Here is an 18,284-nt window from a genome sequence, read left to right as displayed (position 1 = left end):
GACATGTCAACATTTCTACTTTGGAAAAAGCAAGATAAAAGAGGAAATGATTCTCAACACTATGCAAACATTATTTTTTATTTTCTTCCACAGGGTAAACACTTCACAGATTTATCATCAGCAACGTAACACATTATTATTAGGTTCACTTAAACTACTTTAACTGATAAATTAAAAAAAAAATACAGTAAAAAAGAGGCACACAAGGTTACATGATTGTGTTCTGTTTTTTTCTATATACACATCTCAAAACAGTCTTTACTGCTGCTGTATTTTGCAAACTCAGGTCCATGTCTTTTTCTATTTCAAGTCTGACTTTCCATAAGTCAAATGGTGCATATCACAATAAATAAACACATAGATCACTATGAGGGACCGGTCAGTGTGAAGCTGTAGTTGAATTAGCAGAAGGTTGCTTTCATTTGAACCGTTGAAAGCGTGTTTGATCGTGAGACATGATTGTGAATCACACATTGTCAGTGGTTTGAGAGCAGATCTTAAACACACTGACAAATATCTGTTAAAGTTTGGGATATTTCAATTTGATTCGAACACTTTAATAGCTGCCAAACATCAAGACTGTTTGTTAAATTTGCTGCCTTTCAGCTCATGTGAGTAAATTAATATTTAGTTTCAACTACTTTATTAAGTCTATAAGTAATTCAAGTTAACTGGCAGACCCACAGACACAATAAGTAGAAAAACAAGATGCATTTTCCTCTAAAAGTACATGATTATGAAGAAACAACTGGGATCTTAAATTTAAGCAGCTTCATTAACATGATGAAAAAAAAATCATGGAAAATTATACACAAAATGTAGCTAAAAAAGGACATGTTACTGATTTACATTATTTTACAATTCATTGATTTCATTCGAACAGCTAGAAATTGAGCACCCCATCTACCACACAGCAAAAAGTAAACTTCTCTGTCTTGAACACTTCCTCAATTGAAGTTGCATAATTTCACTACAGATTGCAACATCTAATGCAGCACTCTGTTGTATAACTAAGTAGTTATAGACATGTACATGATTAATTGATGTTAGTTCTTGTGAGATTACCTTCAACAGGGACCTTAATGTAACTAGTTAAATGTTACTTTTTAAAAACATACATTTTTCACAATCTGACAACAATGTTAAACTGTGTTGGGCATTTCCCTGTTAGAGCTTCCAAACTATTGGCTGACGATTTCCGTTTCGTTATGTCATATCATAGTCAATTCGCATATCAAAATAACCCTGTATTTAAAGAAGCAGAAACTCTGTGGTCTTGTTTGATAAACTTAAATATGAGTTTTGAACTGTGGCAGGTTCAAACAGCTCTCAGTAACATTTAACAAGCATTGAATTCATATAGAGTGGACAAAAATAAGCAACCGGGGTTATCTTTACAGTCACTTTAGTAGCCATATCATTTTTGTATCATATTGTAGTGTAAGATGCATTCGTTATTATGCCTTAATGCAGGCAGAAAGATAAACAAGAATCATGAAAAAACACGTTTTTTAGGGGCTTAAAAAGTAAATTTGACTTGATTTTCTTAAGACTCCACTTTGGTTATTTGGTAATAAATGCAGTCGCCTCTCAGTTTGCGGTCCAAGGTGTCCTTGGTTTAAACTTGACTCATAAAGTGAGAACCGTCATCTACCACCCAGCGAGTCTCCTCTCTCTGAAGAGCCCTTCTCTGGATAACCTGAGTTAGCAACAAGAAAAATAGAAACAATATAAGTAAATTATTGAAACCATGTTATTTTACAACATGAGTTCACCCACAGGTTTCTGATCAAACAGGCACATTTACCAAAATGCCTCTTAAGTCAGAATTTCTTATCTTAGTGATTAGGTGAATAAAAACAATTTCCTGTCATGAAGAACTTATTAAATTATTCATTATTTGGTTAATACTACTTGTTTCAGTATGTCTGTTTCTATGTTGACAGATTGTAAGATGTGTGTCAAAATATTTTTGTCTGCTTACCTGCTCATGGTACTTCTGGTTTTGGTGAAAGGCGGTCTCCCGAGCAGAAATGTTTTTAACTCTGACAGCCCCCTGTCTGTCCAGAGAGCAGGACCTGGGGGACTTCAGCTGACTGCGGCGGTGCCACGAGGTCAGCTGATCGTTCACTACTTGTTTTGGAAGGCCATTGGAGCGGTACTGCGGATGCTCCCACTGAGCCGGGGAGGGGGAGAGTCTGATATCAGGAGGTAGAGGCCTCTGTGCTCTCTGGTGGAGCACAGCAGGGTCTTTATAGTAATACTCATATCTGTTGGGAGGACAGGGAGCCTGCTGGGTGTAATAGCCCTGTGCCAAGTCCAGTTCAGGTCGGTAGGCTGTTTCTTCAGTGTAATAGGCTTTAGGAAACCCGGGGCTGGACTGTTGCCGGGGGTTATGGTAAAAGCCAGTGCTCTGGAAGCCTTGAGGGCCACAGCTGCCCCCGGGGCCAGAGTGCACAAATGCAGACTGATACTGTTTGGGTGAATCACAGGGCAGCTCCTGACACGGTGAGCTGTTGTAAGATGAAAACGAGTGTTCAGAGTTGCTATCCTCAGAGTTGACGTAGTTTGCGTAGTTCACAGCAGGAAGAGGAGCATCCGGTAAAGTTATTGCAAATTCTGTCAGTCGCCTCCTTGCACTTCTTGTGCGACCTCGCTCCCTTTCAAATGGAGACTCAGGGTTGGGTATTCTGTGAAAGGAGCAAGTGCATTAATATGGCTACCCAGGAAAACGTTTTTTTTCTTCAAAAATGCACATCTCAGTCACTGTTTCAAATAATAATAAATGTAATGTGCAAAACAAGGTAAATAATAACATTTGCAGTAAATCACAGCTTTAGCTTAGGCAGTGGTGGATAGTGGGCATTACATAAGTCGAGTCGTTTATTTTTTATTTTACTTCTAAGAGGTAGTTGTTTTTTGCAGAATACTTTGTACCCTTACTTAAGTAAATTAGTAACAACATGTTTCTACTTCTACGTTATAACATTGGGCTACACACGTCTTGCTACTTTTACCATCCAGCTGAACTCACACGCCCGACAGGGAATGTCCAACAGCAAGAGACAAAAGCAGCCCACACAAAAACACACCCAAAAACGGTGTCCAAGCTTTGTTATTACCTGTTGGAACAAGCCTGATCGTATAATTGATGTAATAAATTGCATGTAATTAAGTTACTCAATACGTGAGCAGTTTTTTTACCAGATACTTTTTTACACTTATTAAGAAGAGTACTTCTTCTATCCGAGTCAATACAATTATTATAGTTACAGTAATTTTACCGTTTTAGTTTTTAGTTTACAGCCAGCACTGAATATAGTTGCGCTGCAGACATACAGTACTGTGGAGGTGAATGAGGGGGGGGGCTACCTGAGGGAGAGCTGTCTGTGGACTCTCATCTCTGGTGTGGAGGGCATGCTGTTGGACTGGCTGTGGCCCAGCTTCAGGTGGGAAGCAAAAACAGCCTCCAGCGGGGGTAACAACTCCGTTTTGAATGGACTGTTGAACACACAAGAAACACATTATATTAAGTTTCTTTGTTTATCAAAAAATATTTTTCATAATGACATCAACATTAGAAATCCCAAAGATAAAGAAAAGAAAGCTAATGGATGAAGTGGAGTCTTGTAGTATTACAGCTGTTCTGCCTCAGCCGGAGAAGGACTACAGTTATCATAATATGGAGTTTTTAATACAGGAATTTACTAGTGGACAATAAAGCCAGGGTTCTTCCTCTTTGTCAATGTGTCATTTTGAAACCGGATGTACAGAAATGAGTTTCTCCCTTTGGCTGCTTTTGCACCAGAGCAAAAGCAGATGGCAGTGTTGCTCATATATGAACCACTGTCATTTACTCTGCTATAAAAGAACAAATGAGTTTGCACAAGATATTCAATTTCTAAATGAGCTTTTGTCCAGCATTGTTGAAAAGAAAAGACAAGTGTATTCTTGCTGCTGGATATTGTCCTCATGCACGAACACTAGCAACAAGGGAGTAACCAATCAGGGTGCCCTCATAGCCTTGAGGTTAGGCGTGGGGCGAAATGAAATACTTACATCCTGATTATTCAGGCCATTGTAATTGCACTTCAAGTTATTATCTTTAATCCAGATAATCATCAACCTTTTTCTAAAGAAACAGATATTTTCATTGCTTCAAATGTAGTACACATCTTTTTGAGTGAATAATCTATCGCTTTTAAATCAGGTTCAAAATCATACATTATAAGATTCCACTGTATTAATAAATAAACAAACTGTATTTTTCAACTTTACGACAATGACAGAAAGCTAGGGAGCTTTTTTATGCCCCATATTCACAAATATATCTATAATAGAAATTTACCACAATTAATTTATTGTGAATGTTTTTTGTTTACTGGATTAGCAATATAATCCTATATCAGCCCATCCCTGTTTGAGGTAAAACAGACTTCTTCAGTTGATGCACAAGGATTTGTTTCTTTTTCATTTTCATCAACTTTGGTTTTTCCCTAGAGTTTCCAAAGAATCCAACCAAAGTCGCCTCACTCACAAGCTTGCTAATGCAACTAGCAACCACAAAATCTGCATTTCACACAGTTTACCAAGTAAAACAAACCACACTTTGCTTTCCCCAATTCTAAAAAGTTGATAAACAGGAATGGAGTCATGATGGATGGTTGGTGTTACCTCGATTTGTTGGAGGAGCGCGACTTCCTGTTCTTCTGGTAAGGTTGGTCCAGACTAGACTCTGTCCACGGGGAGTGTTGGATGGGAGGAAGGTCACTTGCAGGGCTTGAGCTGAAACTGGGCGTAGACGTGAGGCTGGGATGGGGAGACTGGCTTGGAGTCTGCGGCAGGTTTTGTGGAGCCGCAGCTGGAGACATGTAGGAGCCCTTTGAGAAGGATTGTGAGGACACAGAGGGAAGCCGGGGCGGGTCTGTCTCTCCTGGATCAGGGAGTCCTGAAGACAGCTGTGATGACTGACTTGTCACTTCTAGGAAGAAACAAAGAAAAATATGTAGTGTATTATAGCTGCAGAAAACTATTAAGTGTTAATACAAATATATTTCCTCCATAGATTCTTTATGTATGCTTTGAAAAACATATTTTATTAAGATGCACCATGAGGACTGCAGTATTTGAGAAAATGTTTAGTGGACTCTGCTCACAATTGTATGTTTTATAGGTAATGGATAAGCAGTGGCTACCAGCTTTTAAACCACAACAAAGTTTGTTTTGCTCTAATTCTCATTGACAGATTTTAAAATGCTGTTTTCAGACTTCTAAATATAGAGATTTCCTGCTACCCTGTTTTATTTCATACTAAACTAAAGATGACTGGGGTTTGGACGGACAAAAAAAGAAATTAAAAAACATCCTCTTGGACTTTAAAAAACCGGGATGGACTTCTTTTTTTTACTATATTCGAACATTCTAAAATAGGGAAACAACTGATTGATTAATCTAAAAGATCTAAGATTCCTCAAAAGTTAAAATAATTGTTAGTTGCAGCACTAAAGGTAAATCTTACCTTCATCTTGCACCACAGAATCAGACAGAGAGCTGTCATCAGATGTACCCAGATCTGAAAAACAGAAATAAATGCATTGATTCACATGTGAACATAATACATTTCTACAAATCTATGAAAATCCAGAGCTCTTTAAATTATTCATATTCAAATAACTCCCTGCTTAGGTGTAGTGAAATGGATTTTGACAAAAAACCATCTTCTAGTCTGTGTTCTCACCGTGTTGTGCAATATTAAAAGCAGGAAGTGGTGATGAACGGCCGTGCTCCAGGCGAAGCTGAAAGGCTGTCTCTTGCAGGCGTTTGAGTTTTTTCTCTTCTCTCTTGCACTGCTGTAAGCGGCTCTTCTTAACAGCCTTACTCGGGTGAACCTCCTCGCAGAGCTTGCGTGCTGCCTCGTATATCTTCATCTGAAGCGCCAACTCAGCATCAACAAAACTCAGTTCTGACTCCTGTGAAATGAGGGAATGACGAGAGAGACAACAAGTGTGAATTGAACAATTGAACATTGTATGTCCTTGATGTTTACGTATTCTTTGAAATGACATTATTTAGTATTGCGTTTTATAAATGCTGATTTTACCTCTGCTCCTCGAGGGAAGCTTTGTTCATCAAATTTGAACGCAGCTCCAATACGTCTGCGGATCTGCGGAGGCTTCTCTCCTGGCAGCAGAGGGTAATCATCTGACAGCCGGCCTGTCAACTCCTAAACCACACAAAATATTACAAATCCAAATGTCCACAAAGATGCATTTGAATAAAACGAAAACTTGAATGATGACAGATCGTCTGGCTTGGTTTATCAAAATAAAGACATATTTTTTTGAATGCTATTAAATCCTTTCAGTTGAGTTGTCCAAATAAAGTATAATTATCAATAAGTGTTTTTAATGATACCAATCAATGCTTTTTATACTTTCGGTTAAGTTGTTTAAATAAAGATAAACCATCTCTTGAGAGTCCATTGAACCATGTCTTTGGCACTTTTGAAACAATGTATCACATTCAGTTCTCTTTACATGTTGAGGCACATATAGTTTCAAGGAATCTGTTGCACAATTCATCTCTGCATTTGCAGAGATTTCCTTTCACAAGACATTCTTCAGGTCTCACTTTCTCACTGTATCGAGTGTCTGTGCCCAACCAACCACAGAGCACGACTTTGCACCATTACTGATTTCATTAACGAAGAGTCACAGAAATGGTTACTTTGAGTCACTCCTAACCAGCCACCTTTGCAGACAGACAAACACGTAAGCCTGTTCTTTTGTCACTAAAAGAAGGGAGAGGCATCATGGCTCCCATTAGTTCACCTGAGCATGTCCCGACAGGAGTGCCCAGCCCGAGTGTCAACAGGAAAGAATGATCTGTTCTGGGATTTTACCCCACAGCACTGACATATGGCAGAGAAACTTTCAAAGGAATATGTGTCCCGTTTCGAAACGACTGGATGTGGCAATTGATATTCTTATTTGGATATTTTCCAATGCAGAAAGAGAAAGAGAAGCAGAAATATTGAAAATGGAGAGGTGACAAGAGCAATATTTCATGCTGGATTTAAATCCAAGCTGTCATGAGAACATTGAAATAGCTTTGGCCAACTTAACCACCAGAATACCTCTTCAAAGGCTGTGATACATTTAAAAAAAATCTCACTGCAGCCGCATGGCATTGTCTGAAAGGAAAAGGATAATGTTTGCATTCTGCTCAGTGGTAAGAGCCAGACTAATAATGTCATAAAGGAGGACGGATAAAAAGACCTTGTGTTCCCTCTCATTAGACCATGACTGTGACATTGGGAAGCTGAGGCAGATACATTTAAAAGATGTATCAAATTGTCGGACATCAAAGTCAGTGTTTTTAAACCACTAACATTTTTGGCTTGAAAAGAACAAGACCTTATAGCATCAGAAGTGTGGACACACAACTTTCTGACCCAAACAGCATTTCTAATAGATCCACATTAGTGGGGACATGGCTGAACACATCTCAGAAATGTCTTCTCTTGCAGGTTACTTTGTTCACCTGCAATAAAATGCGTCATCTAACATCCTGTACTAAAACTACCCCACCTACTAAATCCTTCATTAAAAGGACCGCTTGCCTCATTACGTAACAATTGTCTTGAATTTGAATTAGTTTAGCTGTACTAGAAATATTTTTAAACCAAATTGAATGAGCTTAGAAGTTCAGGGTTATACGAGACATTTATTCTGCGACATGTTTTCAACATAGTTCTTTCTGCAGCCTCATTAGTTTTGAAACAGTTTAAACCTTCTGATGTTAGGGGTAGGAATCACCAGAGGCCCCACAGTACAATATAATCACAATATTATAGCAATCTGTTTTCTCCAATAGAATAAAAGATTTGACCACTTTCTTCCAATCCCGTTGACTTATTCAGATATACAGTATAAGCTGTATACAAAAATCTCTCCCCCACCCCCAGTTCATTTGCAGATAACTTGTACTTACAGCTTCTCGCATGCAGACTTTCTTCAGCTCCAGTAGGCAGATCTCCAGTCGTTCTTGGAGAGCCTGGTGTTTGAGCTTCATGGCCCGTGTATGTGTGGTCACATCCTTCATGTGTGTCATTGGGCTATCAGAGCCTGTGAAATGAAGGAAGCGCTTTTATATATCTCAGATAATGAGACTGTTACACATTTTGTTAGAGCCATTTTACTTTCATCATTATGGTTTGAATGTTTGGCTTAATAATATAAGGATTTAGAATAAACTTTTAACTATTGATTTTTGTGAGTCACACTACCCTTTAAAAGATGTTAATTGAAGTCTCACTTATTTGCTGTCAAATGTGCGCTGTCAAGGTATGACATGCGTGTCTATATGCCTATATATGGCATGACAATGGAACACAGCTCAGTGTGTGATTGGACGGGAAGCGGTATAGTCTTTTGACCATGTTCTTTTTGTTCTATTTTTGATACGGAGAACTTTTAGTTACTTTGAAGCGAGGACGTTTTTCTTCATGTTTGTATGCCGCCTTGATCAAAGAATACATCTGATGTGATTCAACGCGACAACGATCTCTGCAAAGTTTGTTTGGAAGCAAAGAGAGGCGCGTCATAACCAACAACCCGATAGAGAAAAGTGGCTATTGAATGTAGAAACGGATTAAAACGCCATGACACATTTGTTATGCAATACAAAGCAAAGCCAAAACACAAAATGTGTGAGAACAAATGAGTTTTTTTTAGCCACAATGAAATTAAAGGAAGAAATGTGCAGGGGAAAAAGAACATAATACATCTATTTAAAAATCACGAGCTGAGTGATATCTCAGCTACAACAGCATTTGTTAATGTATCAGCCGTCTGTTCCATTTTATTTGTCATATATAGCAATACAATTCCTTAAAAGTTAAAAGATTAAGTCATCAAATGTTGATTTAATTTCCAATATTCCATGTCTTTCATGTTCATATACATAGCCTGTTCTATTTGAATGCATCTATATACTTGACTTGTTTTTCTGTTGCCTTGTAAGTATTCTGGCCTGCTTGTAGTATGCTACCATCAATGTTATTTTACAGCTTCAAATTAAATCTGGATGCCACAGATGACACCGTGGTTTCATTCAACAGAACGTACATTTTGTTATTATCGTTGTTTTCTTTATTGGCATGTAGAATGGCTGGTTGGATCTTTGTAACTATAAACAACGTCTGAGTGTTCGACTGGTGTTGTCTGTAGCCTCGGTGACTAATGACATTAAGATTAGTTTCAGGGCTGTGGGAGTGGCTTCAGGCCAAAGGCATTGAGTGCTGCATACCTACAGAGATTATTAACAGGATCCCTGCAGGTACTGACAAACATCAGAGCTGCGACAGGAAAGAAGTGACAGCACTACAATAGGGCAAATAATTTCTCTTCCTATAGTGACAATCCCCCCATTCTTTGTAGGTTGACCCTTTTTCATTGTATAGGGTAGACATCACGTGGCTCAATTAAGCCGCAAGGAATGTCAGAAAGGCCATTACTAATCGGTAGACACTGCTGGGCGTAGAAAAAACAAGATTGTCAAAGTTTGCTGTTAATTCTTTGTTATTGTTACCTTATAGGACTGAGGAAACTATTTGGATGACTTCCTTATTGACTGCTGCAACCTAAAAATACGATTTAACTTTGGAAATACAAAGAGCAACACCTTGAGCTGCACCTGTTAAATTGATTTGTCCTGTAACTTTCCAAAACACAAAGATATTCAATTTAATGAGAATAAAACAAAACACAAACATTTCTCATGATTGAGAAGCTGGAGCTAAAGAATTTTTGTAATTTTTGCTTGAAATAAATGAGGGAGTTGCATGAAATCTGATTTGAGGCAGCTTCAGTTGGATGTGACGAATGAAACTTCTGTAACCTGCTCTTCACTTCAGGCTACATTAGCTCAAGTTGCACAGTGGGCAATCTAGGCTTCAGGTTTTCCAAAAATAAAGAAGAATGGATAGAATAAAAAATACGATTTTTTTTCAAATAAATGATCCATATATATATATAGACAATGTAACAGGGCAATTTTTTTATTTGAAGTTTAATGTGGATCACTTACGATGCTTGTTGTGCAGACACTAATCTGATATAAACTCACAATGTACCGCATGCGTTTTAGAGCCTGCTCGAGTTTTCACATGACAACTTGTTTTCTTGAACAACACAGACGCACTTGTTTTTACACTTGCTGGAATTACCCCAAATACACATCTGCTGTTTGCTAAAGTGTGGAGTTGATTTAAGAATATTTATTAAATTTGATTGAATTCAAAAGTGAGTCTTCTACCAAGAAAACCATAGCGTTAGTTGTTAACTCCTTGAAATCTGCTATGTGTTATTCTCTGAAAGGATGTCATGTTGCTTAATATTTGGTGAAGCACAAGACTGACAAATCCAATAATGACCTAGCAATAAAAAAGGTGACCTGGTGTGTCGGGAGAATATTTATGTTACTAACGAGTCTCAATTTAACAGCAGGGAAGTAGAGCATAACAAGTTTGAAGTAAAGTGTTTCTTTGGCAGAAAGCTATCAGCATGAAAGTTATTTGACATTTTTCATGTATCTTTAGGTCATTTAAAAGCAGGTGCAGCGATAAGATTACCAAGGGATGAACTAAGGTGTGTCTTAGTTTCTACATTTGTTTGCCTCTAGCAAAGGGTCTTCTGGCTGAAAGAGATTGATTCTTTGCTTTATAAATCAATTTGTAATTTAAATCAATCAAGTCTTTCACCATTTTACAGAGTATACCTTTCACGATTGAATAGTCTAAAAAAACTGCATAACGTGTATTCGTTCATTTACTGAAAATATGCTTGTGATTTAGACTTTTGTGTTAATGTGTGATTCCCAATTACAACAAACAAAAGACAAGATGTTTTACCTGAGTGAAGGATGATGCCGCTGTCAGTGTCACTGATCTCTCCGTTGCCCTCCATGTCAGTGGATCCACTTACTGTTGCTATTCTTCACTGGGTAATGTCGACCCTCACCATTTCCTGGGAAGTAATATTTCAGCTTTAGCATCCATCACAATTTTCAAGGTTTTAGGTGTAACTTACATTTAATAGAAAATAGGGATAATTTGTGTCAGTGTTCAAACATTAGAACGGAAAATCTGAAATTTGACTGAACAAACAACGTGTAACATTTCACATTGTATTTCTGGTTTTATTGTCTTTTGTAAAAATCAAAAGACAAAATCAGAACACATTCAAACTGTGACAATTCAGCCAAAAAATCAGCGCAGCGTTTAAGCCAAACTTCTGGGAGACCATAAGGGGAAAATACAACTTATTATATAAAATAAAATGACTACAAGCGATTAGGCTACAAGCACTAGATGAGTCAAAATGTAAACCCATGTCTAAGCCAAACAGCCTTAACAGAGGCTTTCCAAAGACTCATTACTTAATACTATGACCTGTTGATTGAGTGATTCAGGTGTGACTGGCCTTCTTGACCCTATACAGTCAGGTGTAGTCATAGTCTCCCACAGCATGAGTACACACGCATGTTGCCAAGTTTAGGCAGTTTCGTGCGACTGCCTGTTTGTTAGTCTGTGATGTCATATGGTCGCCATTATCTCACTCCCTTAGATAAGACTCAGGACGCATGAGCCATAAATTCGGCTGGTGTAAAAAAAACAACCTATGAAACTTGTGGGTTTGATTATTAACTAAGAAAATATATGGTGGGTGCATACCAACACACAGGGGAGGTTTGTCACAGCTTGGGGGGGTAAGCTTCCCAGCAGGCATTGAGTTGTGGAAGGAATAGATATGGTGAAGTCATGACAACATGCAAGAGTTATTTCTAATATATTTTATGTCCATCCTCAAGGTGACGTTCAACAATCCATAGAATATATATCCCCTTATAATCCTATACGTGACATAAACATGAGACAGCCTCTAAACAGCTCACATGACTGTGACTAGTCTTCGCTCCTCCAAAGAACCAACAATTGGCTGCTGTGTATGCTGAATTAAGGTGGAACAGCTTAAAACAGGACACTTAAATCACAACACGACCTACAGCGCTGTTTCAAAAATAGATGTAAACATGCTAATTTTAGCCGAAATGTTCTCCACAATATACAAGATTGCAAACAATGAATATATACATAACTACTCGCAGCAGTTTGAAACCCGAAAAAACAAATAGAGAAATAAACCCACAAGGGATGAAACTACTGATCTTTTTCCCCATGGTAGATTTTGTTCTCACCTACAGTCCAAAATCTGACGATTTACATTTTTGCTTGATTTCAATTATCAAGATACCTTTAAGGGTTTTTCAGTCATGAAGGAGATTGAATGTACCGATCAATTAAGTAATTGTTTCCAAGAAAAGACAAAAAGAAGTTCAAATCTGGGGACGTCCAGTCATCTGTCTTTAAATGTTTTACATTTTCAGATTCCATATCACTAGTTAAGGTGTGCCAACTAAAGAAATTCCCTGAAACACCATCAGAATCTCATCCCAAAATCGCATAAAGAAGGAACTAAAACTACTGAAGCACTTTGATGCTCTGTAGATATGCAGTGTAGTACTGAACTACAAAACTCTAGCTGAAGGCAATGTTCCTCATTATTTTAAGTCAAGAGTCAGTGTACGTTTTAAAGAAAAAACAATTACAACATACTGACAGCATCAATGGCACATATAGAAATATCAACTCCACAATAGTTAGGAGGAGAAGAACAGCTATGTCACATTAATCCAAATAACAGCCCCAAGAGGACAATAGATGAATTCAGTACAGGAAAACTGGACAACATATTAAAAATCCACTTACTTTATGAAAAACTTTTAAAAAACTGTCAAAATCCAAAGAGTGAAAACCTTCCCTCAGTATTCCCGACTTCAATGGAAATGCAGAAAACCTGAGCTGAGTGGAGTCCGGTCAGGAATGAGAGACTCGCCCACTAAGAAAGCGCTGCCTGCTGAAGAGGAGTGGCCACATACAGAGGGCTGAACACTTGAGTCAGTATCATATAACTTAGTCAGTGCTCCCGTCTCAGCTTGAAACTGTGTCAAAAACAATGACAGAGATAAAGAGAAATTACACTTTGCTTTACCCTCTTATCAGCGTCTAATGAAGGTGGTGCAACCTGACATGTGTCCCAGTACAAAAGCACCATTACTATACAAAAGTAGACGGGACATCAAAGGGCTCAAGATAAAATAAATCTACCAACAACACTCAACAAGCACTTAAGTATAGCATCAGTTTAAGAGCTGAAGCGATTTGTCAATTAATGAATTAGTTGATTTTCAACAAAATAACAACTTTTGTGATTTTTCAGCAAACATGCCAAAACACTAGCTGGTTTCAGCTTCTCTTTATGATGGATGATAGAACATTTGGTTGTAAACTTCACCTTCCAAGCATTTTGTATTTGACAGATTAATTAATACAAATATTCATAGGCTTGCAGCCTTAGTCAGTTTATCCTCATGATGTTCGTAAACACATGCTGTCAAAGGGCTTGTTTAGCTGTTTTACCTCCGTGAATCTCTGGGTTCAGGTTTGTTGGACAACATGCATGCGTCTAAAGCCAGATATCACGCTTTCATCACCGGCAAAAAGTGGCTTTATGACTTGATAATTAACTGTTGATGACTCTTGACCTCGTCTCTTTTATTCAGAATAAACTGTTACAGTTCAGCTCTGCATGTACAAACAATATCTGGTCAGTGCATTTCTACTGCCATCTCCTGGAGGTTTAAAGGGGTCAGTAAAAATGGATAACAAATTATGAACTTACAAATGAACTAGCTTATATTTACAAATAGCTTTCAAACCTTCACCACTCATCTTCTTACTTCCGGGCTACCAATACAGAAGCCCTTTTGTGGCCTGACATTTTTGCCATCACTTAAAAAAGAGGGAAACACATGGTGGTGGGATAGTCTGCATGATTTACAGAGACACCTGCTCGCTTTCTGCATGGCTGACATTCATATGAATCTCAATATTCATTTTGGCTTTCCAGGAATGTTGGTGCTCAGACCCGCTGAGAAAAGGTCCAGCAATTCCCAGACACTGAAGAATCAGTTCTCAAATGACATGGCACCGGGGAAAGCAGAAGATATTTGGTTTGGTAACTTCTACATTTAGGTTTCATAGTGTGAACTCAAGCAGGGGGAATTCACACATGCCTTCACGTTTGCTTTGACAATGTAGTGAAATATGAGACTGGCCTATCACAGATCAATGACAAGTTGACAACATTTTTGTAGGCACCAGCAGCTTATAACTAAATATTTGTAAATATTTGTTCTAGAAAGCTTTGACTCTAGATCGGCCAGGTTGGATTTATATATATTAAATGAAATTGAATTACAAAAATGAACAGTGAAACCAATCTATAGTTTCTCCATCAAGAGAAGGGAAAATGAGAGATTAACTGAATGCAGTTGATCACTAGTTCTGATTTTGAAGTCTGATCTATATTAATTGTTTTCTCTATAAAACTATAATCAACAGCATTTTTTTAAATGTTCTTTCATGGAATTAAAAGGACTCTGTATGTTGATAATACAACTTTAACTCGTAAATAACTTTAATACCAATAAATGCGCCTGGTTAAACCCAACTTCTTTGTTAAGAACGTTGTCGTTGGCCTATAGATTATTATTGAAAATGTTAATCTTCAACTGTTAATGTCCTGCCCAGTGCATTTCTTGGTTCAACGATCATGAAAGTATAATTGCTACAAACTACCAGCGCATGTATGGTTAATATAATGAAAGAACAGCAGCAGCGTCTTGTGTAAACAGGCAGCATACCAAGCAGTTTGATAACCTAAAATCAGATATAAAGGAAGTGATGTCATAGAGAAGAAAAACAATCTCCTCTGTTCATGGGAAACTACAGATAAGAGGTTATAGCAACACTTCTGGCATTGTAAATAAGGAAGGCATGAAAAATGGATGTTATTGTTTCTCCCAATATAAAACACTCACAATAAGTATATCATGGTGAATTATCTTTATCTGGATAGTCAACAATATCCACTATTGTTGTAGAGATGTGAAAAAAAGCCTTGTTATATTGTTATATTAAAAAAACGACTCACCCAATGTTGCGTTTTTTTATCTATGTTGTATCATTGTTTATTTATGCAGGGGACTTCTTTTTTTTTAAAGGAAGTTCACTAAAGCAACTATAGGTGTCGTATCGTCGTTATAAATATTATTTTCTTTACAAAATGTAATCTAAAGGGATTCCAATATGTTTAATTTTAGGGATAATATCCTGAATTGCAATTTTTTGACTAGAATTATTGTGACACCAAGTGATCATATCTTCCCATTCCTAAAAGTGACACTTAAGAGTTGTAAGGAATTCAGCTGTATCACAATTTATTTTCTTAAATAATGCATTAACAACAGCTGTGCAGTTAAGTCCATCATGCTGGATGTGAAGACGAGTTAACAACTCCCCTCACACTGCTGTACATCACAGACATTCGTCCTGTGAAGAAGTTGCCAGTTGGTGGATGTCATGGGTAGTTTATATAAACCAGGGATCCCCAAGAGACACCGAGAGAGAGCTTTGTGTAGGCAACACAGCAGCTGGCCAAACAAATTCTTTAAATATTTTTGAGTCCTTTTATAAGAGTACGGCTAGACCACCGTTGCCAGTGTGTGGAGCCATCAGCTGCCAGGGATTTCCCATTTTCCCCTCAATATATTGCAGTTTCGCTATTTCCCCAGGTGCAAACAGGTCATCTTGCTATAATGAAGCTCAAATCAAGGTAGTGTCATAAAATCACCACAAACCTTTAAACTTGAAAAAAGGCAAACAAAGTTACTCTTAGAGCTGCTGGGTTCCCTCCTGCCTCTTCCTGCCTGCAGCCAGCTTCAAGTTTTATGTTGCCTAAAGGCTCTAATTGACTGTAATAAAGATGTGAACAAATACCACGCGTATCTCAAATGAGGAAGCCTGCAGATAGGGTGTGCCTTTTGTGGATAGCTGAATTAGAAGTTTGTTCACCACAATGCAAATCAAGGTCTATTCTAAATGTTGGCCAAGCCCTACACTGTGAGAGTGAACAAGCCTAAACACATCAAAAGCATGACACAGAGACAGACATTTATACATAAAGCTCCCATTAAGTGGCTATTATATTTAGTACTTAACTGTGAATTTATACTGTTTACATTTTCCATATCAGCCAGTTCAAGCTCTTTGTTGAAGCACAATTATGTTTACACAAAGTGAAATATTATAACCCAAAAGCCAATATGTTTACTATGGCTGTGTTACATTTAATTAACATATTCTAGATAACTTGTGATGCTACTTTCCTCTATATTTTATCTGACCTATTCGGTTTATTATGAAACTAAATGTGCTTCAGATGCTAAAAAATTATTTATTTTTTTACAAAATGTTGGCAGCACAGCTAGAGTTTGTAATGACTGTCCCACCGGCAGGTCACTGAGGTTCCAGGGGTTAAGCCACTTTGTCCTCTCGCGCCGGGCCAATGCTCAGGAATGTGTAGGCAGCAGAAATGTTTCAATGCACAGAAATCACAACACTAACAAATGGGACTGCTCAAAAGATGAAAAACACCTTTATAGAAGATTTAAACAAAAAAATATTATTACATTTCCATTTATACCCTAGCAATAATTTTCATTGTTCCTCCCAGACATGTATTCTTTAAAATGATGTGAGTTTCTGTTAAAAGAGGATGTTGCATAACTTCTCTGCTGGTCAGTCAAGTCAGGTTTATGGTGTCATGTTGGTTCTCTTTTACACAAAATACCTGGGACTGACTGTCCATACAATACAGGCTTATACTAAGAAGAATGTATTCAATTATATAAATTAACTCACAAAATTGCATAACTAGAAATTACAATAATGTTTGAGAGGTTTACTTTCATATTCGAGCTAAAACTACTGGGAAAATAATAATTATAATAATGACATAATAAATATGTAAAGACAATCTGAACACAACACAGTATAAATGGAGGAAGATTTACACAATAACGTCAAATTGTACAAATAAGCTTGAGTTAAGTCTGGACATCTTAAGGGTTTAAATGAGGTCAGGTAACGTTATAGGAAACGATATGTAGAAAGGATAAATAAATAAAGATATGTTGTTTTTCCATCTGCTAACTCACCTTAAAAAAGCTGCAGGGCCTCAGCTGCAGAGAGTTTCTCAAAAGTTTCCAACGACGCTTTAGTTGTGAGCATTTCTCAAACATTTTACTCACATAAATTGTTACTTTTCAAAGAAACAATTAGTTCGTTAGCCTTGACAAATAATACATTTCGTACATGCATGCAAACAATGTACAAAAAAACGTCTAACTTCATCGCTTTTTTGCTCTTACCTTAGTAGCTAGTTAGTTAGCCTAGCATCGTGCCTCATCTGTATCCATACAAACTGCGCTCCATCGGCTCCCAGTATCCCAGATTTGAGCTGGAAGTTTATCTCCTATTTACAATAGAAAGGAACTGAGGGGAACAACATGGAGCCCTAAAATGTACGTCTTTCTATACTAAACGAGTCGATGCATTACAGTAGAAACGATCAATTAAAGTTGTACTCCCTAAACTAAACTTTTGTTGGAGAGGCTACTTCTACAGACCAGAGAAGTAAAGCATAGCTGTGCTGCCTTCAGGTGCCGTCGAAAACACGAGTGAAGCAACAACACACTGTATTTACCATGGTAACCCGCTTTTTCGATAAAAAACAAGGTAGCTTACAAACGGAATTCAAATCAAGTGACCAAACTACGATAATTTACATCATGAAGAAAGGTCTCAAAACAACTCAATATGGCGAATTCATTATTACTTTAAGCCGTTATTTAAGGTTACTGTCATTGTTTTGTTCATCCACTCTACCGTTTTGTCCCTTGATTGCTAATATGAATGAATAGCCACAATATAGAATAATATTTCGTCTGGACATATTGGTTTATTTTTCATTAAGTGGACATTGAAAGGGCTCCAAGTTATACTTACAATTTAAGTCTTGAATTCACCAGCTAAAAAATGGGCTTGTGAACTCCTCATGGATCATCCTCTGTGGGCGGTTTACTTTTCATGGGAATGTAATGTTATTCCGGAGATTTTGACGTCACCCGCATAGGTATGTAGCTGGCATGACTAATTCATCCGGTATAACAAAAAATTGTTGTGTATAACCGAGGAGAACATTATATTATTTTTTTGAATGCACTAAAATTGACGATTAAGCATATCAATTGTGCTAATT

At 37.5% G+C, this 18,284-nt stretch overlaps 1 protein-coding gene across 3 annotated transcripts; it reads right to left on the bottom strand.

Annotated features, from left to right (window-relative positions):
- Nucleotides 1–53: 53 nt before the first annotated feature.
- On the bottom strand, nucleotides 54–17,683 carry inavab (innate immunity activator b). 3 transcript variants are annotated; one of them, XM_034198384.1, is made up of 10 exons: nucleotides 17,395–17,683; nucleotides 10,913–11,027; nucleotides 7,993–8,126; nucleotides 6,101–6,223; nucleotides 5,738–5,969; nucleotides 5,519–5,572; nucleotides 4,675–4,981; nucleotides 3,373–3,501; nucleotides 1,985–2,690; nucleotides 54–1,699 (listed from the first exon to the last, which is right to left on the bottom strand). In XM_034198384.1, the coding sequence occupies exons 2-10, from the start codon at nucleotides 10,965–10,967 to the stop codon at nucleotides 1,619–1,621; spliced, it is 1,821 nt and encodes a 606-aa protein (XP_034054275.1). In that variant the 5' UTR covers nucleotides 10,968–11,027; nucleotides 17,395–17,683; the 3' UTR covers nucleotides 54–1,618. The 3 variants fall into 3 exon arrangements, with proteins under 3 accessions (XP_034054275.1, XP_034054277.1, XP_034054276.1); XM_034198386.1 differs by lacking the exon at nucleotides 17,395–17,683 and adding an exon at nucleotides 17,182–17,371; XM_034198385.1 differs by lacking the exon at nucleotides 17,395–17,683 and adding an exon at nucleotides 12,830–17,114.
- Nucleotides 17,684–18,284: the final 601 nt, after the last annotated feature.

Source organism: Gymnodraco acuticeps, unplaced genomic scaffold, assembly GCF_902827175.1.
Source record: "Gymnodraco acuticeps unplaced genomic scaffold, fGymAcu1.1, whole genome shotgun sequence".
NCBI classification, from domain to species: domain Eukaryota; kingdom Metazoa; phylum Chordata; class Actinopteri; order Perciformes; family Bathydraconidae; genus Gymnodraco; species Gymnodraco acuticeps.
This window is presented reverse-complemented; position numbering and strand designations above follow the sequence as displayed.

Coding starts and splice junctions, on each gene's coding strand:
- inavab (XM_034198384.1), bottom strand. CDS start 10,967: ATGGAGGGCAACGGAGAGATCAGTGACACTGACAGCGGCATCATCCTT. Junction 8,127..10,912: donor CGGCATCATCCTTCACTCAG/GTAAAACATCTT, acceptor TTCATTTCACAG/GCTCTGATAGCCCAATGACA. Junction 5,970..6,100: donor GCTTCCCTCGAGGAGCAGAG/GTAAAATCAGCA, acceptor CTCATTTCACAG/GAGTCAGAACTGAGTTTTGT.